Raw genomic sequence first — 23,380 nt, forward strand, 5'->3', positions numbered from 1 at the left:
TATATCCTGAAATTGAAAATGAACAGAAACAAATCATCAGCGTAGAGTGATAACTTGTGTTCTTTTCTATTGACAGTGATGGCCTTAATATTACTGTCATCCCAAATAAACTGTCATATGTTTGTTTAAACATATAACCAAGACAAAAGATTCATACAGACATGTTTTTAACTGTCAAGCATCAGCAGGATTCCTGGCCCTGGGTCATAGTGTGGCAAAGCAGAAATTTACTGAACCAAAATTGCTTGTCAGCTCTATGGGAGGAAATCAACAGTGTTTGTATTTATAAATACATGACGATGTTACATGACACAGGAATCAATATATTGATTCATTGGCTTCATTTCCCCACCCACCACAGTGAGTGAGGCTACCTGTCTGCCTGCAGTGAAACAGGCGAGCTCACAGACAGACTTGGAGCTGATCAATCAATGTAGATCCGGTAAATAAGTTCAAAACACATACAGCGGGATATTCCACACCCCACGTGGGCCTTCGCAACAAACTGTGCTGTGCAGATTACGCTTCATGATTGGTTGATGCTTTTATTCACTGTGCGAAAGCTCAGAAAAATGACCTTGTTCCAAAAATAAAATACATCACTTTCATACATTCTGTGTGAAAGTACTCATGACAAAAACAACAGTTTCAAAAAATATATTGATGTGCGAAGTAATCACATGAAAAAAATGCCCCCGGTGTGTAAAGGCCTTTAGGCTATTCGACTAAGGAAAAACTACCTAAAAAAATGGGATAAAAGAAGGAAGAATGAAGAATCTGATCAGGAGGATGTCAAGCAACTTCCAGGTGCTGCCAAAAACAGTTAGGACCTGAGTCATGCAACCTCCATCACCATGGAGACCTGGGAGGAGGACAGACTGAAACAAAGTAGTCATGTGCACTTCCACAAAACCCCAGTGGGGTAGTTGCTGGATACCAAAAACAATTGAAATAGATACGAGGAGTATCTACACACTGAATCAGAGCTCCCTGAGAGGACAGACTGCAAAAACAAGAGGGGAAATTGACATCACACCATTCTCACACACACACACAAGCACACAGAGGAACGAGAGACAAGAAACCATACACACAGGGGAGAGAGAGAGACATCACATGACAACAGGACATCATTCATACCAGGAGTGCGGCTGAATCTCCGACAGGATGAGGATCCAGATCAAAAACCTGTGGAAATGCAGAAGCAACTTAAAGTCTGATCTAACATTGATAGGGAGCCAATGAAGGGATGCAAGAATTGGTCTAATATGGTCAAATTTTCTTGTTTAGCATTTAGTATTTTTCACAGCAGCCAAGCAGGCCTCTAATTTAATAATTTGAGTAATATCATCAGCCCTGACAGGCACATATAGCTGAGTACCACCTGCGTAGCAATGTAAATTTATTTCATTACTAAGTATAATTGGCCCAAGAGGTGAAATATAAAGAGAGAAAAGCACAGGGCCAAGAACCGAGCCTTGAGGTACTCCATATTTCACATCAGAAAATTTAGATGTAGTATTATTCTCGCAGACACACTGTGTTCTTTGAGATAAGTAAGACCTAAGCCAAGAGAGGGCCAGAGCAGAGACACCAAAGTAATATTTCAGTCTGTCTTTGAGTATACAGTGGTGAATGGTGTCAAAGGCTGCACTGGGATTCAGAGCACAGAGGTTGAATCTGAATCCAAAACAAGTAGAAGATCATTTACCACTCTGGTAGCTTCATCCTGAAATGTCATCTCTTCTGAGATTTGGAATTTGGCGTGGAAGTACAGGCTGTACTGACTCCTTGCTGTCCCTGCAATGTTTTAGGACATCCGTCAAAAGCAGCTCTCGCTCAGGTGCTGCTGGTTGTGTAAACTGGGAAGATAGCAAAGGTTTTTGTTCCATTTAGGGCATCTTTGCAATAAAAGCACAAGATTCGTATCTCAGCTTCCTAAATACAAAGCTATGATGTGAGAGGTCAATTTTTATATCTATGTCCATTTTAAAGTGGACCTATTCTGCTTTTCCTTATTCTCTGTCATATATACAAAGATGTTAGATGTCAGATGTTCATATTAAATGTGGCCAAAGTTTCAAATTATGAGCAGGGTTTCCGCCAGTGTATTGCAAGCCTGGCGGCCCGTGCTGCTGTGGACAGTCATAGAGCAGACACTTTCAGTTTATAACTGTATTGTCCGTCATCCCACTATTTGTTGATAACATGCTTAATATTTTATTTTATTTCCATTAAATGAAAAGCAACAATGGGCAAATAATGTAGGGTATGTATGCCCAATCATCTGCTGAACAAAGAGCTCCAAACATATCCATGTCGTGTTGTGTTTACAGGCTTTATCAGAGGAATAGCATATGTAATGAAGCTCCACTAAAACGGTGGATAAACACATTTCATTTCCTGTATTTTCTACCGCTATTTGGTCACTAAAAGCTTTTAAGTTGAAGCAGCAAAAGCACGAATGTTGGGTCTTCATTAGCGGTAACTTAACCCAAGTGATATGTGCTTAAAGCGATCAGCAAACAGTAAAATAAGGCACATATCTGAAAGTTCTTACAGGAATGCAGAGACAAACTAAACTTCAAACCACAGTGGTTCAGCTAGAAGCTACATAAGTACTAAGAGCTGAACACAGATAGGATAAAGATATCATACAATAAGTAGGTACTGAGCCTTACCAAACAGCTACGTCCTGCTGTAATCTTTGTTGCTGCAGATGTCTGTGTTGTCCAGTTGCATGTTTCGGATCGGATTTTGGCTCCAACATGTACAGATGTATTTGAGAAGTTAACATTTTGAGTAAAAAACAAGAACAAGAACCAAAATCTGACCACTACTAGTTTGTTTACGCTGCCTCTGGAGCCTTCTGCTATAGCCTGGGGAAGCTTCCTGAAGCTGGCCAATCAGAACAGAGCTTTTAGGGAGGTGAGCAAAGGGGAGGGGCAAAACAGCCTGTTTCAGAGAAAGGTTGAACTGAGGGGCTGTCTAAAGGACCAGTATAAGATATGAATATGAATAATGCAAACCTACTCTAGTGGAGTCTAAAAATAAAAATATAGAGCTGGAAATGAGCATAATATGTCCCATTTAAGTTTCTCTCTCAGCTGTTTGGATATTTCTGCAGTAGAACTTGACCCTGGTTGTTCCAGGATCTCAAAAGACAGTACTTGATTTTCTGAGATGTACAACGGTAATACTGAATGGTGTCTGTCTTTTTATTTATTAATGACCTGCTCAGTACAATTGATCAGGATTTTATGCTGAAAGTGCAGTTACAGTTATTACTGCAGAAGCTCTGCTCAAACACGTCCAAGTCTGTCTCAACTATTTGATTGAAAAGGGCCCATACAAAATTTAAATCTGTTTTCAGTTGACTTTATAAATCATATACAAACAGATGGCTGTTGGCTGATTGGCATGGATTGAAAATAGCAGTTGTATTAATAACAGTTGTAGTACTGTGAGTGCAGCTCAGACTGTTTGTCATAACCCATCTCCATCTTTCCTCTCCTCTATCTTCATATGAAGTCATCGGGTGTTGCGTCACACAGTGTTTATCTGTGCCAGTCGCTCTCTGAGTGTGCAGGCATCAGCCTGCCGCAGCAGCGTCCCTCCACATCACAGTCTGGATGACAAAGGCAGCGGTGGAACACTGGTCTTTATTGATGTGGAGAACATCAATACGGTGAGATACACAGCATGCCATACACCTCCAGTACACACTTACAATATGCAACTTTTTTTCTTTTGCTGTCAAGTTGAACAACTTATCAACTTATCACTGCTCAAAAATGATGGGTTGTTTCTTCATCTCTAAGTGTAGGTCTTTATTTTAATCTGCCTCCTCTTGGCTCTCAGAGTGAAGCTGGTGTGCGTGAGTTCCACATTGTCCAGGTGTCCAGCAGCAGTCAACATTGGCGCCTCCAGAAGTGTATCAACCCAGCCAAGGATAAAGGTGTGTCTGGCACACTCAACCTGACTCAAATATGCTTCATTTCAGTCCATTTCCCTTTGTCTTTTTATTCTTTATGTGTACATAGTATATAGCAGTGTGAGTGATGAGTACACCTGTGGTGTCCCTTTTGACAGAAACTTTCACAATATCTGACAAAACACATAAAAAAAAGCCAGCTGAACAAATGAGTTGCAGTGTGCACTGAATTCAGTACTTGTAAACTCAACTGTACCATCTTTGAAGTCAGGAGCAAGGGAGGTTCCCTTTCCTTCAAGAACACAGAACCCTACATTTAACAAGACTAGGCCAAAACCTAGTATGTGGCTGGACCATGTATGTGCGAAATTGTGGCCAATTTCTTACAGGGATAGTTAGTGATAGTGTCTATAATGTGAATTCCTGGATATGAAATGTTTATCTTCATTTTTCTGTAGTGGTCCCAATAATATTTGCTGGTAAAGTGTTCTGAAGTAGCATATCACATGACATGGTTAAGCTACATTTTAGTCAAAAAAAAAGGTTATAAATGCAGTTGTAAGATCAGTACTTTCCACTCATATCTTGGGATGTTTGATTTGGAAGAGAACTTTTTATCATATAATTATAAGCCAAGACCCATATCAGACAACGAAATACACCCCTTCTGATTCGTTTGCCTCATTTGATGAGTTTTCAAGCATCTCTAAGCCCCTCAAAAACAGCTTCTTGTTTCATGGCAAATAATGCATCGTCACAGCAACAGCTTTTGATGAAAGCTCAAAAGCTTCACTGTTTAGCATCATCAAGGTATGACTGTGATTCAGTATTAGCCTGTACATGTCTTCAGACCAGGACTCTTATCAAATGTAAAATTTGGGAATGATCTAAGGATGTGGAGTGGAGTTACAACAGGGTTTTTTTTCATGCCGAAACATCGACATAGCCATGGCAACAGAGTTCAGTAAAAACTCACAAGCTTCACAATATAGCATCATCAAGGTCTTTAGGCTTTTCTGACCAAATTTGAGGTCTATCTGGTCAACCTGCAAGGCAGAGGTCGGAAAAGTACAGCACCTGTAACTTCCTATTGCCAGTAGGTAGCACTATGACTATGACTCAATATTGACATATATATGAGTTCAGGTTGGGAATCTTACCAAACATGAGAAATTTGGAGCAGTTTCGATGATGTACCTTCGAGTTACTACAACTTTGAGATTCGCTGCATCATCACATTAAGGCCTTTCCACAAAAATTCAAGATTTTGATAACTTTTCATTGCAAAGGTCTTTAGATGTGACTGAACAAATTTGTAGGCGCTCGGCTTAATTCTTTAGCAGGAGTTTGTTGAAGTACAACGCATGTAAATGACAAAAACTGCAGAAAAATTGCAAAGTAAATTCAAAATGGCTGACTTCCTTTTGGGCTTAGGGTATGGCTCCAAGAGGCATTTTAAATGTTTAGACATGATACTTGTGCCTACCAAATTTCGCTCATCCACATCAAATTTAAAGGTCGGGGTGTTGACTTTGAATTTTGTAGGGGATGCTCTTGAGCCATGTTGCCACACCCAAGCCCAAGACCCATATCAGATATCAAGTCACGCCACTTCTGCTGCAAAGTTTGAGTTTTTGAGCACCCCTAGTACCTCAAAAACGCTAAAAGTAAATAGGGGGGCGCTATTCTCGATTTGCACAATGTAGTGTGACATATGTCCATTTTACAAACTGCATGAACACAAACCACACGCACTAAGAGCAGCTGACTGGAGCTAGGGAAGACTGGGAACTGATATCATGTATTGCTGCGAAGCAGCTCCTCCTCTCTGTCCTCTCCTCTGTAAAGTAAAAAGCCAATAAGAGTAATTTATCAAACCGCCTGTTCAACAAGCTTAAAGCAATATTTTTGTTATATGTTTTACACAACCACAGCACACTGGTTAATCTAATAATGAGTTATGAACAAGCTAAAACCAAAACTGTCTGTATTTAGCCTGTTTAGATTAGATTGTAATGTATACTAAAACTAGTCAAATTCTGACTTCCAAGATGGCAGCATAGTGAAAGCTTTATCATTCCATTCAGACCATTCCTGACTAGATGATTTTGAACCCCCCAAAAAGTGTGAATTTTCTAATCAAACTAAACTTGAATTGAAAGGGGGTAGCAATGGATACTAGGCTAAAAAGTAAGAAAAACACACAGCAAGCAGAAATACACAATGAAGAAGCCGAGCAACTTCAAAGCCATTCAGCAGCTAGCAAACATGCAGATGAAGTAATACAAATGCCTCGTGAAGAGACCACCGTTTTGGAACTGATTCCTTGAGAGCTTAGGGGCTTTCGTCAGAATAATAAGGAGCAGCTTGAGGACATTAAGGGAGAAATTGTGAAAATGAACAACAGACTGGGTGAGGCTGAAGAGCAAATAGTGAAAGCTGAGGAGAGAATCCAAAATACAGAAGATATTTTAACAGAAATGCTAAATGCTATAAGTCAAACTAGATGGCAAAATAACTGACAAGGAAAGAAAGAAAGAAAGAAATCTGTCACTGTCTGAATGAAAATGGGTTCCATGGCAGAAGAACCAGGAAGACCCCACTTCTAAGAGGGAGACACAAAAAAGCCAGACTGGACTTTGCCAAAATGTATGTTGACAAGCCAAAGTCCTTCTGGGAGAATGTGCTTTGGACAGATTAAACAAAATTAAAGATTTTTAATAAATCACACCAACCCTATGTTTATGGAAGAAAAAATGAAGTCTTCAGAGAAAAGAACACCATGCCTACTGTGAAACATGGAGGAGGCTCAGTGATGTTTTGGGGTTGTTTTGCTGCCTCAGGCACTGGGTGCCTTGAATCTGTGCAGTGCACAAATTAAATCAGAAGACTATCAAGGCATTTTTGAGCAAAACATAAAACCCAAAGTCCACATACATCAAAAAGCACCCAAGAGTGGATGAGACGAAAAAGTTGAACTGTTCCGAAGTGGCCTGCTATGATTCCTGATCTGAATCCCATTGAACATCTGTGGAAAGAGCTGAAACTTGCAGTTGGGAGATGGCACCCATCAAACCTGAGAGAGCTGGAGCAGTTTGCTCAAGAGGGGTGGGCTGAACTACCAGTGGAGAAGTGTAGAAACCTTATTTAGAGTTATGGTATGGTGTTCATCCCTCCAGAGGAGTTCCAGAGACTTGTAGAATCAATGCTGAGGCTGAGGAACACCATTCTTCAAAAAGATATTCCCTCATTTGGTGTTTTGATGATGGTGGTGGAGAGCGCTGTCTAACATGTCGGTCCAAAATCTCCCATAGGTGTTCTACTGGGTTGAGATCTGGTGACTGTGAGGGCAATAGCATATGATTCACATCATTTTATATACATGTATATGTATGCATATATATACATATGTCACTGTATCTTCATAGTAAATCAAGATCTGTGCTTTGGAGAGTCAATTCAAATATTTTAAATAATCCACAGACCAAAGAAAAGTTAAGGAGAAAAATTAAAACGTACTTAGATCTGAATGACAATGGCGGGTGACACCATCTGTGCTTTGGGATGTACTTAAAGCGGTTATTAGGGGAAATAATAGCTATCACATCTCATGACAAGAAACTTAGAAAGCAAAGGCATCAGAATTTGGAGGATTAAGTAGTTACAGAGAGACCATGTAGACACTTTGAATTAAGAGGCTAAATCAAACATTACAAAAATAAGGAATGAATTAGATTAAATAAATACAAAAAAAGTTGATGGCAAATCTTTGAAACTTGTATCTTACAGATTACAAAAACAACAAGCAGATAATATCAGCATTAACCAAAAATTTTCCGTCATTGAATTTTTTTAACAATGATGGAAAAATCTGAAGGCCGTCCGTCAATTTGACAGATTACACAGAGGGTGATCAACCGTAACTTTAAGTAATTCAGCCTCCTGTCCAGTTGGTGGCGAGTGTGCATATTAATTAGCTATTATCTAGTCTTGTCTTGTCTGTGGTCTCACATGCACAACCTTGTTTTCCAGCTGGCTTTAGCCATTGCTACATACTATTGCAAAATGTCATGGCAGCTGAGTGTCTGAAGTTTCTTTAAAAAGCTCTACAAGAAAAGGTAGAAAGAGGTGAAGAAAGAGGGACTGATGTGGTGGAGGATGAAGGACAAGTAACAACAACTGATAATGTTTATCAGCCAGCGGCTGCTAATGTTACAGGGCAAGCAAGTGGCAACAAGGAGGTCAAGAGGGAGTACTGGGTTCAGTGGGAGCAGGACTTCACGTGGCTGAGGAGGGAAGATGAGGCAAAATGTTCTGTGACATCTATGGAAAAGCTAACATTAGTAATGTATTTGTCCGAGGCTGCATGAAGTTGCAGAAATCAGCATTGAATGATCACAAAAGCAGCCATAGTCGCATCAAAGCTTCACGGGTGGTCAATCAGTGTGTGGCAGTGGTGAAGCATATGGAGAAATCGCAGGTTGCTTGTAACGAGGCATTAAAAAAACAACTTAAGGTTGTGTTGTATATGGCAAATATAAACACCCTAAGCCACCTATATCCTAACCTAATAAACCTCTTACAGTCTACTGTGTGTCCAAACCTGAACAGTGCACACATGTACGCCCACCATGACATAGTCAGTCAGATGGAGGAGAGGATAGCAGTGACCATAACCAGCGTTATCCATGACCACATCGCCAACAGTAGATACGTTGGCATAATAGTAGATGAAACTACTAATATCACGATTGAGAAAATGTTGATAACATACCTGACACTTCAGCAGAAAGGGGAGCCTGAAACCTGTCCTTTGGCAACTATGCAATACCCTTTGGCACTGCAGAATGCATCACAGCAAAAATAAAAGATATGCTATTGGGCCTTCGTGTAACTATGGTTCGGGTTGTTGGGCTGGGAACTGATGGAGTGAGTGTGATGTTGGGTCGAAAGGCCGGAATTGCACAACAGTTGGGCCAGAATGACTGTCCCTACCTCGTAAACATTCACTGTGGTGCGCACAGAATGGCACTGGCTGCCTGCAGTTGTCCAAGGCTGTGCGTGAAATAAGTGCATATATCATCACTATTAATAACATACACACATAACTACCAGAATTCCGCTATTCAAACAAACAGACTAAATGAACTCCTAAATAAAACGGAGGAAAACAACCTGCTGAGCCTAAAACAACCATCAGCTACATGCTGGCTGTCTCTGGAGAGGGCATTTAAGGACATACGTGCCAACTAGGTTGCTCTTGTGTTGGAGTTGGAGGAGGGGGAGGCTGCGAGAGACTGTCTGGTAGCTAAGGTTATTAGAAAGCCTAGACTCACTTGCTGACAGATGTCTTGGCAGTGGTGAACCGCATGATCTCACGTTCCAAAAAGAAGATGTTAACATCTCCATCCAACCTGTCATGAGCATGACCCTAGCTAGCCTAGAGGACTTCATGAATGGGCCGGGTGAGGTGGAGTTAAAATTTAATGAGGCTTTACAAGATAGTGGGTTCTATGGCATCACACTCGCAGACCTTTTCAGTTTTGCGCACAGAGTACATTGTGGAGGTAACTAAATCTATCAAAAAAAGATTCCCTTCAGAGCATGTGGGCATCATCGCTGACTGCAACATGGTACTCAATGCATCTTGCTATCCGGGTGCTCACAGCACATTGAAGAACTACGGACTGGATGCTTTGGAGCGCATCTGTGACCACTACAGGTCACAGAGAGGTGCAGCTGCGCCACTGGTGCAGAAAGTGTGGGGGGTTTCCTCCCTGTGAAGTGAGTGCTTGCAGGATTGGGAAACCCTACATTTAGAGAGTCTTGCCAACTTCTGATCACTTCCCTGGGAGAAATGTTCCCCAACTTCAAAGCTTTAGGTAAAGTGGCGCTGGTAATTCCAGTCTCCAGTGTCGCAGCAGAGCACGTGTTCAGCCTTCAGAACAAAATTAAAACAGCCATTAGAAGTCATCTGTCCGAGGCAAAGACGCAAAATCTAATGACAATCGCTTCTGCAGCAGTCTCCCTTGATGCACTTGATTACGCACAAGAGAACACCCAGTTTAAGTCCATGCAAACCAGGAGGAAGGTTTGAGCTCAGGCTAGGCTACAGCAGGTCAATTGAGTTTAAGTCAGGTAAATTCTTGTCAGTGGTTTGTTCATATTTTAATTGTAATTGTCTAACGTTGTAAAATTGCATTGTTCACCTTTGCCTGTTAAGGTGCAATGGTTGCAGTGCTTTTAGCGCCCCCTGCTGTCACTGCGGGGAACAAAATGTGGTGTTGACATTGGTGTCTCTGTTCATCTTTTCTCTCCATAAATAAACAAATGCACAATAAGCTTTTTCTGTAAATTAATGATTAAAAATGAAAATGAATTAGTAAAAACAAGAGCTATAAAATATGTCTTATTAAATGACAACCTCCAGATTGAGTCATTTTTGCCTCTTTGAATCTACCTTCTTTTACTAATGGACAAAATGTAAATGTTAATTAGCTGTATTTGCTGATGACATATTGATAAACCTACACAGTCACTCCCAAAATTGATGAGTCTACTAGAAAAATATGAGACACTCTTAGATTATAAGCTTAATGTACAGAAAACTCAGGTTATCACATTTAATTACGACCCACCTGACCATATGAGAGGAAAATATAAATTGAAATGTAGAATCAATTGCGTACCTGGGTATCAACTTGTCTTAAGATATCTAAAAATGATTTGACCATAAATATGGTCTGTTAAATATAAGATTAAGTCAGGCATACGAAGATGGAATGTTATTCCTTTTTTAAGTTTGAGTTCCAGAGTTGAGTCGATTAAAATGAACATGCTGCCACAGATGCTGTACCTCTTTCAGACTCTTCCAGTGAAGATACCAACGAAACAGTTTATGGAAAGGGACAGGTTGATATCCAGATACTTATGACAAGAGAAAAAACCCAGAATCAGGTATAAAACTTAACAATTAAGAAAGGAAGGTAGTGGCCTGGGCTTCCCATGCTTACAAGACTACTACTATGCAGCACAGTTAACGCCATTAATTTGCTTGTGTACACCAGCATACTCTGCAAGATGTAAAGAAACTGAAAGTGCAATGATAGAAGGGGTACCAGTAGCAGCGATGATGGCAGATACTGAATTACAAAATCACATGGTAAACAAGGATTAATTATTGAAACCTGACAGGAGACAGTAAAATTATGTGGATTAGGTGATTCATCTAAACTGTTACGGTAGTGTGCTTTTGATACAGACTTTCCAGACGTTCCATATAGATCTAATGATAGATTTTAAAAATGGATCACGAAAGGCCTTACTAAGTATTAAACATTTGTCCACAAGGGGGCAATCCAGAGCTTTGAATTCTATATTTCAAAGGGCTGGAGAGGAATATGTCAAACGCAATGGAATTCAACTAGTTCAACTACATTGCGAGAATTCTGTTGGAAAAATAATGTAAGGTTTTTTGTTACACCCTAACCCGATGTGGGAGAAAACTGACTAAAAATAGATTTAGGACCACGGGAACTAAGACAATGATCCTTCAATGTATACCCAGAGCTAAGCAAGAAGAATTTGTTAGTGAAGTTAACAGCTTGAACTGGGATGTCCATTGATGATCTGGACAATGGCTGTGATACTTTTACCCACAGAATCATCTCTGTGAGGGAAAGATTTAATGTGAGGATACAGATAAAATCTAAAAATAAAAACAATGTACTGTGGTTTAATGAAAATTTGTGGAAACCAATGAAATCTATAGATGCTGCACTAAGGAAGGCAATTAAAACTAGAAGAGACACCAACATGCTGATTTATAAAGGTTTAAGGAACAAAGTTATCCAAGAGCTAAGAGAAGCAAAATCTCGTTTTTATCTCAATATTTTGAATGAGGCAAAAGGCAACAGTAAATTGATCTGGAAAAACATCAATAATCTAACAAGGAGGGACCCAAAATTTCTAGAATAAAAAAATTACTTGTACTTTGAGTTTAAAAATAATTTTAAACTCAAAGTACAGGGAAAGTTAATTGATGATCATCTTACTGTTGCTTCTGTCTTTAATAATTTTTTTCTTGAGTCTGTATATGAGTTAGGAAAAAAAATTACGAAAAGGAAGTTACAAGTAAACAAAATCATCAGCTCCTTAAAAAGCTCCAAAAGTAGAGATGCTTTCCAATTTAACACCATGTTTGTTTAATCACACAGATATTTTAACTCCACCCATTGCTCATTTAAATACAGCTCCTTTCCTGATGACTGGAAATGTGCCATGGTCATGCCTATTTTTAAATCTGAGAGAGACTGCCTTGAAACCAGTAACTACAGACCAATAAGTATACTGCCAGTACTCTCAAAACTTGCTGAGAAAGTTGTCATTGAACAACTGACAACATTTCTTAATTCAAGCAATTTTGGTCTACATTCTATGCAATTTGGCTTTAGAGCAAATCAGTCCACTGAAACTGCTACCTTGCACTTAATAGAGCAAATTAAATCAATACTTGATAAAGGAGGAGTAGTTGGTGCTGTATTTTTAGATCTGTGTAAAGCATTCGACACAGGCCATTATGATGTTTCAATATCGAAACTCTCTGAATTTAACTTCTCATCTAGAGCACTGGCATGGATTTTTTTATATTTATCTAATAGGATACAATGTGTTAAAGTTTGTGACACACTGTCCAGTAACATGAAGTGCACAATGGGTGTTCCACAAGGGTCAGTGTTAGGTCCCCTATTATTTAGCCTATATATTAATGATCTCCCTCAGCAGTGTCATGGTTTAGAACTGCGAATGTATGCAAATGACACTGTTGTGTATACACATGCAAAAACAGCCGAGTTAGCTGCTGCTAAGCTAACAATTGCATTCGAAAGGATTACACATTGGCTTGATCAATCCTGTCTGAGTCTAAATGTAAACAAGACAAAGGGTATGTTTTTCTCTAAAACCATGGTATAACCTCCTAACACTGATATTCTCATCAAAGGTGAAAACATTGACATAATCACTGATTTTAAATATCTTGGTGTGACACTGGATCCAAATTTGAACTTTAAGAAACATGTTAAGTAAATGGTTAAAACCATAAAGTACAACTTAGCAAATTTTAGACATTTTAGAAACTGTCTCTCTTTGGACGCAGCCAAGATATTTATGAATGCTATGATTCTTTCCCATATGTCTCACTGCATCACATTTTGGGGGCAGACTGGAGAAACAGCCATAAAACCTCGAGTACATATACAAACAAACTCTAAAAACTCTGGACAAAAATTCAATGCATTTCCATCACTGTAGGGTACTGGAGAAATACAATTTACTAAGCTTTGAGAATTTTAAATTATTCTCAAATTTGTGCCAAGTTTATAAAATTTTAAATGGTTTGGCCCCTCCTCCATTACGTGACTTTTTGTATACACGCTCCGTAACTTCTATTATATCCTCCAGAATATCCTCTATACAAGATTGTACCATGCCATTTTGTCGCACTGCATTTGGGCTGTGAAAGCCACAACTCAGTGGAATTCCCTACCTGGTGATATGAAGAGCTGCAATTCCATCAGTACGTTCAAAACCAAATTAAAAAAACGATGACTCTAAATTTCATCTCATGGTCTTCTCATGAACACAAATAATGTTGCTTTTAATTTGACAAGCTTACATTATTAATTTTCTAGTTGACATTGTGAGTGTATGTGATGTGCTATTGTGTGTAGCTTTGTATTTTGTATTACGTGTCCTGTGTGTTTTTGATTTGTACTGTTTGTTATTGTGTTGTTATATGTTTTAACTGTGACCTGCCGAAGGGACAGCAGATGAAAATGAGCTATAAGCTTACTCTGGTGCAGTACATCAAATGGTAACATTCATGTTTAACACTGTACATGGTCCCAATAAATAAATACAACCAACAATAAGAACTTAAAGTCCACAGTACATTAGTTATTAGTCATACTGTAAACACATTATTGTACTGAGTTCCAATATTTAATAGTCCCGTAAAAAAAGCAAAGCAAAGGCATCTGATCTTATTTACAAGAGCAAAAATGTCCCCAGTTAAATATTATGATCTGACAACCTAAAAGCATGGGAGTAAGACGGTACAAGTTAACATGATCAAAATATTAAGGAATAAAACTTTTTTTTTAATCTTGATCTCTCTTTATCTCTCTCTTAGTCTCTCTTAGTCTCTTTTAATCTTGTGCACACATTAAAAAAAATCTTTCAAGATTTCTGGGGCTCTGTAGTAAACAAATATGCATAAATAAAAACCAGAATATTTAGAACTGCATTCATTGTTGCCCTTTAGTGACATAGACCCACAAAATCCTGCCAAATGACCAAAGTACATATCATAATGCATATATGATAGATTAAACTCAACTCAAAAGGTCACTTACTGGTTTTTCAGAACTTTCAACCACATCTCATGGTCTTCATCAATGAATAGAATATTTGTGATGTGGTGTGATAACAAGTTGTATTGCCATGTGTAAATGCTACGTTAAACAAACATGACAAATCATTCTATCTTAACAGACTTTACACACAATGTTTTCACCTATTTGTCTGCCTTAATCACAGCTTCTCTCTGCCCTCTTCCCCTCCAGACTGTAAACTCACTAGCAGAGAGAGAGCCAAGCTGTGTTTCAGGGCCACACGGTGCAAGCCCCACCAAGGTACTTCAACAGAAAATACAATATGCTTCGTTTCAATTTAGGGTTTGGAATAAACACTGATTTGGCTTTTTTTTGTCTGTTGTTTCTAGCCACCTCGGGTGCCGTAAAGAAATACACCTTTGCAGACCTTAATCTGGGCAATGAACGGGTAAATTGAAAGCACACATTAAAATTAGAGAATGCGGAAATGCTAACACAATATCCAATATGCTGTTGTCAGTTTAGTTTGTCAGACATATGTTCTCATTTTGATACTTTGTAGTAGTTAGTTGCAATTTGTCATCAGATCCTATGGAACTTAGTGATCAGACATAGACCTGATTTGACTTTGTCTCCGTGGATACCTCTGGTGTTTGATACTTTGTCAAACTAAATTAAAGCTACAGGTAACTTGATCTACAGTAGCATTTTTTCCATTTCTCTGTAGCTAAACACATGATCTACTGTGCAAAACATTTAGGGTTGCACAAAACACAGAATAACATCATTTTACTCCAGGATGTTTCTATTAGATGAAAATGCAATTAAGAAGACTACATAAATAATGCAAATGAAATCAAGGTCTGACATAACAACAAATCGACATGGTAAAGGTTACCAAGGTAACAAGTGAGCAATAGCATACTGGTGCACTTATTAATGGGCTACTTAGAGCAGCTTTGTCATAAAGAATTGTCATTGACATTCATTGCTCTACATGCTCTTTCTATTTTCTGCTCTGGATGTCTATCCACCTCTGCCTTCCCCTTATGTCTTGCTGCTCTTTCCATGCAGATCATCAGTTCGGCCACACCCTGTGGAGATTTCTTCTTCCGTTGCTGTCTGTCCTCAGAGTCTCAGCGAGTGGATGTGGCATCAGCCAGGACATCATCCAGCAGCAAGAGTCAGGGTTCTGTCCCTGCTGTGGATAGAACTTCTGATATCACCAACATGGTCAAAAAGTGTAATGAACTTGACCTCAACATAATTGTCATCTGGAAGGTACATATAATAGAGCCAGATAATAGCCAACTCCATGACACAGTGTCGGGCTTTGTAAAGCCTCATAAGTAAGACAGAGCTTTATTATGTTGACTAACTTCCTGATACACAAAAAACAATGAATACATAATTCAGAAACACTGAAAGCACAGTAGGGCTGAATCATTAATCATGTTTTTGTTGAAATTGCAAAACCTAAATTATTATTCTACAATAAATGATGTACAATGTCTTAACAAGCTACAGTATATAAGAGGTAAAAGTTTTGTTGTGGAGCGGCATCAGTCCCCTCTTGATATTCACCCCTGATTTTGGCCAACACCTAGAAACATTGGCATATTTAACAATCTGTTCATATTTAAGTAAACCAAACAGAGGTGATTTACCATTGTATTAAGCCAGTGCTTATGATCTTTGATGAATATATCCATTAAGTCACATCTTGCATGAATTTTTATTCTGACCAATGGAGAAATGTATGAATTGTAACTGAACCAGAGCATAACTGCAGGAAAGACACCATGAAGGTCCTACCAACTAAGGTGTTACAGTACAGAAATAAGACCTATTTCAGACATCAGCTAGATTTAAATATTTTGTTCACAGCTTAAAATGTAACAACTTTTTAATGAAACTCTAATGCTGTTTTTCCATTACATGGTACCAGCTCGACTCAACTCTACTCGCTTTCGGTGCTAGGTACATTTCTGGATTTTGTTGTACATTACAGATAATACCCCCTCAATGTAGGGCGGTGTTTGCAGGGATGACTGTCACTGATTGGTCAAACACACACAGCACAGCTGCTTCAACTTGTGTACTCCCTTTTTTATAGAACAAGTAAGTACTCTCATATTGATTTAGGACCAGTTTAGGACAAAAGGAGGACATTTCCCCTCAGTTAAAAGTTAGGCTTTATTTTTGGCTTCCTTACTTATTTTAAAAAAGACTAGAGAAAAAGAGAGAGAGAGAGCTGAGAGCATGAGCGAGAGAGACAGCGCTGCAGTGTTCAAGCAAGGAGAGAGAGAGCAGCCTGGAGAGAACAAAGCCAGTGAACAAGAGAACTAAAACGTAGTTTACTGATTGTTTCACGGTGGTTATGTTTTAAAGCACGAATAAATAACCATCAAACACTCAACAGATGATTTACTGTGGAGACAGACGTTCTCAGTTTGTTTCATTTTTCTCCTCTGCATTTCTCTTTTTCATTCATTCATTATATCCAACTCATGCAGCAGTAAATATAAAGAACAACAGGACAAATCTATATTGTTTTTTCCTCTTGTATGAATACTTTCTTTCAAGCACAGCTGTAATTTTTTTAGCTGAGTGAGCAAGAGAGAGAGAGGGAGAGACAGTGTGGCAGTGGTCCAGCAAGGAGAGGTAGCTGCAGTAGAGAGAAATCAGTGAATTAGAAATGACTGACCAATCAGTGGTCTGCAGTGTTATCATACCACCTTTTAGTATCGGCTCAACTTGCTTGGAACCTCAACGGAGGTGATACCAAATAAGTAGGTACCGGGTACCAGGTACCATTCACAACTTTTTCCTGATGGAAAACCAAAAAAGTCGAGTAGAGTTGAGTCGAGTTGAGCCAGTACCATGTAGTGGAAAAGGGGCTTAAATGGACAATAGTGCTTGAGTTTCCAGTTTGTGATGTGGGTGTCTGTACAGGCTTTTGTGATTGAGGACAACAAACAGCTGATCCTAGAAGGCCAGCTCCATGTGGCGCTGCAAACCATTGGCAAAGAGGCCAGTTCTCTGACTCCCAAAGAGGTACAATAAACACACACACACACACACATACACACACGTACAAAAAACAGTGTGTCTGTAACACAGTGTGTTTCCTCTTCTTTCCTGACTCTGTGAGTCAGTGAACATGCTTCAATGGTGAGATGCCACAATTTGGTTATCATGCTCCATAATATCTGTTTTCCCTAAAAACAAGTTGAAAACATTGACATAGCCCAAGTGAAAGCTGATGTTGGATCAACAGTGGATTGCAGACCATAACATGATTTTGTAAATAAGCTGTTGAAGGTGTTGGACCTTACAGGACAATGGGTGTTATGGGTGCTTTCCATGTGGCTCCTTGATTCCCTTATTCACTGAGGAATTATATATTTACCAGATGGAATCTGATGGGGTCTGATGACTGCTGCTCCATAACAATTATAAATGTATTGTGGCATCAGCATTACAGAATGCGACTGATGGAGATAACACAAATAGAAAATGAAAATACTGTATGTTTAATACTGAAATGACAGAGCAGACATGAAGTAGCAATGAAAACAGCTATATCTGTTCTAAATAAAATTTAATTATTGGCAGAGGCTGCAGACAGGAAATCTGATGTCCTTTTCAGGCTCAACCTAAACAGATTTTGATAGAAAGAGCCTTCCGATTTAAAAAAAATAAATAAATAAATAAAAAAAAAAAATAAAATTCTGCATATGCCCTCCCCTCTCCCCTTTCTCTCTCAACCCAACCGGTCAAAGCAGATGGCTGCCCACCTAGAGCCAGGTTCTGCTTGAGGTTTCTTCCCGCTAAGGGGGAGTTTTTCCTCACCGCTGTCGCCAAGTCCTTGCTCATGGGGGCATTGTTGGGTCTCTGTAAATTAAAGAGTACGGTCTAGACCTGCTCTATGTGAAAAGTGCCCTGAGATGACTTTTGTTGTGATTTGGCGCTATATAAATAAAACTGAATTGAATTAAATTGAAATTGAACCTGTGGTTCCTCACTCTAAGCTTCTCCAGGAACCTCCTCTCTCCGTGTCTCCTCTGTGATACATTTAAGGGATTACAACATCCTCAATGATGGTGGACCTCCATCTGGAAGATGGAGGAGCATCATTAGCTGAATGGAAAGCACCCAGTGTGCTAGACAAGGCCAAGGATATACAGAGGTCAGAAAAATCTTCATTCCTCAGGCCATCAGGATGATGAACTCTGAATCTCTCTGTGTTGGACTTGTGGCTACAGAGCAGTTTGCCTGAGCACAGAAACTGGACTAGTTTATTGTTGGGGTGGAGTGCATCCTTCGTGATCCTACTAGCTCTTGTTCTGCGTCTTCTGTTGTGTAAGAGTCCTGCAAAGTGGAGAGACTATATCACATGGTACAGCACTCTACAGTCCCGAGTAGAGCAGTTCCCAGTAAGGAAGTACTAATCCAACTTTTTCAGTCCCGATACGGATACCTGAGCTTTGGGTATCAGCTGATACTGAGTACCGATCTAATACCAGTGTTTAATTGATAAGCTGTATGCCTCATTGTGTGAAAGAGACTGGGATCATTCTTTTATGTGTAAGGCAACATCAGGCTTGACTTAAACATTGCTTTCCTAACTTTGTAAAACAAAATGTAACATAAATACATTGATATAAATTTACTGAATTGTTATTTATTAAAATAATGGTATCCGGTACCAGATTGGCCCATTGTCACCGATACCTGATCCAGTTATTTGAGTCAGTGTCAGACCAATATCCGATATCAGTATCAATGCATCTCTAGTTCCCAGACCAGTTGGTGATGCCCCCTGTCAGGAGGCTTTCCACAGCACCAGAGTAGAAGGTCCATTGGACCTCCAGAGAGACGCTCTGGTTGGTTGAGGTGATAAAGGTCTTAACATGCAGTTCTTGCTGAGATGTCTGAACTGTGTGTGTGTGGACTACATAAGATTCTCAGTGATGTGGACTCAAGGTGCTCACCTTCTCTCCACAAGTGACCTGTCTGGTATTTATTTGCTCTGCTGCTCCCTCCCAAAAACGACAACCAGCTCCTCTGTGAGGCAGACAATATGCATTGCTCTACTTGTAACTTTCTGAAAACTTCAATAAAGCAGAAATTGACCAGATGTAGCATTAAGGACTGCCCCAGATAGTTTGCTGTTGCTGTTGTAATTACATGACCAGACACTGTACCTGCAGGGCATTCTTTAAAATAATACAGAATTAGCAGCTCTAGGCTGATAATCTCATGTGAGGCTTCATTTCTCAGTAGGGTTTTATTTCGAAAACTGATTGGCTGATTGTATAAGTCCATAAATAAAAGGTGAGTGTTGTGCACTGTAACTTTGAAAGTGTGTGTGTTTTTGTGGCAGGAAGCTCAGGAGATGGTGCTGTTCAAGTTTAAATCAGAGCTGCCTCCTCCAGTTGTCCTGCCCTCTGCAGAGCTGTCCCAACTCATCAAAACCAACCTGCACTACCCAGAGACCTACACACATCCGTTTCTCCGGGATAGGTGAGACACACACAGTCTTGCTCATCAATAACATCTGTCATTCTACAGTGTGACAATAAAGGAAAGATGAACCCTCTCCCTGATATGTCTGTCTTGAACCAAGCAGCAACTACCACAACTCGAGGCTGAAGCCAATGTGGAAGTTCCTCAAAATGCAAGTGCTCGATCCTCCAATAGACTCCTATTCTAAAAGCCTCAACTTCTCTCTAGAACACTAAGTCAATCATAATTTTCAATGAGTCATTATGGTCTCAGTCTTAGAATTCAGGCCCTCTAATAAGTGTGCTGGTGATCATTAAGAAAATGAATGCTCTGTTAATAAGATTTGAAGACTTAAAATAGCTTTGATGTCTACAGTGTGAGTGTCGATTGACAGTTGTGATTTACAGTTGGCTCACCCGCTGCTTCCCTGGCTCCGGGACTCGCACTGAGTCAGACTACTGTCACAATATTTTGATAAGTTTCATGTTACTTGGTAACAATAGCTGCCCTGTAAGCACAATTTAGCTAAAGTAGCAAATCCAATAGATGAGTGCTCGGTATTCCCAAAAAGCTGGCATCAGCTTGGGTCCAAGGTAGTGTTTCCAGAGCATGAAAAGCAACACCCTGCACTCCTTATTTGGAAGGTCCTGGCTCCAAACGGAAAAGTTGGCGCCAACCATAAGCTGCAGCTCTGGGCTTCAAACTGGCTCCAGTGCAAACCAACAGGTGATGTCGCACCTCGCTACGTTCATCTTTATATACAGTCTATGTCTGGAACACTTGATTTGGCAAAGAATTTCCATAGATTTATAGTGGTCAGACATGCATTACATATACTGGGGGATATCCACTGAGCAGGTGCAAGTGTTTAATCATCCTGCAAGAGGAATATATGAGGAAATATGAGTTAAATAGCCTGATGTTGTCAGCTACAGGTAACTCCACAAAAAGATCAGTGATTGAATTAGTTTTAGTAAAAAAAATTAAACTCCCTTGAATAGATTATTTCTGCACATGAATAAAAATAATAAAACAGCCTACTTAATTACTGGCTGCTTCAGACATACTGGACTGAAGGGGGAGCAGAAATAAAACTTAGGAGACTCAGCAGCCACACAGTTCTCTATTCGCTATTTCTCTGTTTAGTGTCTTCAGGTTAGGTTAGTCCATTGTTGCTAACTTTGGAGCTAAACCCCTTCATTTTCCAGCAGTTGATGTGACTTTTCGTGGTCTTGACAGGCTGCAGCATTTATTAACTGACACACTGTAGCCAGCACTGTACGTTTACTGCCAGATCGACAACTTACTGCTAACCTTTTCCTCTTCCTTAAAAGAAATTCTTGGTAGTGTTACCAAGAGTTTCACCGGCAACAACACAGAGGTTAACTCAGTTTCAGAACAGTGCTGCGCAGAGGCTCCCAAACGCTGTTGATTTCCAAATGAATGGATATTTGGCGTTATTATTGGCATTGAAAAAAATATTGTTTTGGCCTGGCAGGGTTTCTCGTTGGCCTGGCAGCCCACTAGGCCTATACAATTATAGGGGAAACACTAAACACAAAATATCTGTCTCAAGAATATACCACAATATCAAAGTCTTGTTTTGTGCTGCTGAGCAATGAGATTCGGTAAAGTAACTTGATAATGCATCTTTTAATTTGCATTTCTCTGTATGTCAGTCTCTCTCACTGTTCTTCTCTCTACAGTCTCCCTCCCTCTGTGTGTGTCTGCAAAAACAGTGCTGCAGATTTTACACCTGCTTTTCTCAGATGTTAACTTTCAGATGCAGTTTCCTCTGCTGCAGTGGTCTGTCTGTGGTGATAAATTAAGTGCTGAGGGTACTTAGGGCCTGAGCATGGAAGTGCAAGGAAACTATTGTTTTCAAAAGGATTATTATCATTATTATTATTATTATTATTATTATTATAGTACGCCATTGCATTTTTGAGAGGCTTAGGATGCTCGAAAACTCACAAAAATTGACACAAGTCAGAATTGGCGAAAATTGCAAAGTTCTGTAGTGATTGGGCTTGGCCATTGCCAGTGGGCGCCATAGTGCCTCAGGGCCATTTTGGAATGTTTCTTTGATGTGTGTGAAATTCAGTGGGTTCATTGCTCTCATCATTATCGACATGATACACATTTTTCTCAAATTTTTTTGCCCAACATGAAGTCAACCATTATGGATTTCGTGCACCAATTTTCATTTTACGAAAACACTTGAGGCCTTTAAGATGCACAAAAACTTGTGAAACTTTGCACCCATGTTCCAACTAGTAAATATTTTGATTTGATATCGCAATTGGGTTTGGGCATGGTGTAACGGGGGACTATATTAACCTCACAATTTATAATGCCCCTGTTAAGTTATATTGCTGATAATAGTGACAGCCTACAATCTCTGCGTTGTGTTGTGATGATGATGGTGGACTAACAGCTGACAGTTAGTAACGTAGTTGACTCCAACTAAGACACACAGTCAGCTCCGATGTAGATTCAGTGATGTTTATTGCTTACAAGCACTTCGGGATCTGGGGGATACAGGCCAGTCTCAGTACAACTATTTAATACACATAAAATCATAATCAAAGGAAACTTACAATACTAATAAATGATTTCTGTGACGAAGCTTAATGACCGTTAAATGGATCAAAAACTCAATATATTACAGATTAAACAAAGACACTATTGATACAGATGAATCAGTTCACATAGATAATCACTCTTAATGTCAATATAGTTATAATTAGTAATTAATTCTCTCTCAGATCAGCTATACATTAATATTTACAGGTTTCCATTTAACAGTCACACACTCACCTGGGGGATACAAGCCCAGGCTGACTTGTTCCCCCGGTGATGGGCTTTATAGCTACATCATTACCTTGGATACTGTGTAGCCAAGTATTAAATATGAAATATAAGATAACAGCATATAAATATGAAAATAACACAAATATGTACACCTTACAATTATTAAATTAAGGTAAAATTACTGACAAAATTATATTCTATATTAGAAGATTTTGCTAATAGACATAGGGACCGTTTAAAGCTCAAATGATGTATTTAATGTAACATGCATATGAGGCATATGTTACAATGGCGCGCTGGCTCTATAGTGCCTCCAAAGTACTTTTAGTTTTTTTGAGGTGGTAGGGGTGCTCGAAAACTCATGAAAATTTGCACATGCATCAGAAGTATCATAACAAAAGTCTAGAGAGTTAAGCTCCTTTCAGGGACACAAGGACTTCCATCACACAACCATGTTTTAGCTGTTTTTAATTGGATTTTATATTCTTTTTTTTAAACACTCTTAAGCTGTAGTTCATGATTAACTTATTGGCTTAATTCCATTAGTTTAAGCAGATAAAGACCACATTCTTGTCATGGGACAGTAGTTCAAACTAAGGCTCTACATCTGTAACTGGAAATGAGTTGTGAAGGGAGGCAAATACTGTACACAACCACACTTCATAATGCTGCATATGAATCACATTACAGGGACTATTATACAAACTGTTTTTAATTGGTTTGTATG

The 23,380-nt window shown here is 39.3% G+C and overlaps 1 protein-coding gene across 2 annotated transcripts in view; it reads left to right on the plus strand.

Moving 5' to 3' along the window:
• trappc8 (trafficking protein particle complex subunit 8) overlaps positions 1-23,380 on the plus strand; it is an 84,725-nt gene that overhangs the window by 55,820 nt on the left and 5,525 nt on the right. For both annotated transcript variants that reach the window (XM_067598073.1, XM_067598074.1), the window contains 7 exons: positions 3,532-3,688; positions 3,862-3,958; positions 14,560-14,628; positions 14,718-14,776; positions 15,403-15,609; positions 17,284-17,385; positions 19,718-19,857. In XM_067598073.1, coding sequence (XP_067454174.1) covers positions 3,532-3,688; positions 3,862-3,958; positions 14,560-14,628; positions 14,718-14,776; positions 15,403-15,609; positions 17,284-17,385; positions 19,718-19,857 — 831 coding nt within the window. The remainder of the gene's footprint in view (positions 1-3,531; positions 3,689-3,861; positions 3,959-14,559; positions 14,629-14,717; positions 14,777-15,402; positions 15,610-17,283; positions 17,386-19,717; positions 19,858-23,380) is intronic.

Source organism: Thunnus thynnus, chromosome 8, assembly GCF_963924715.1.
Source record: "Thunnus thynnus chromosome 8, fThuThy2.1, whole genome shotgun sequence".
NCBI lineage: Eukaryota > Metazoa > Chordata > Actinopteri > Scombriformes > Scombridae > Thunnus > Thunnus thynnus.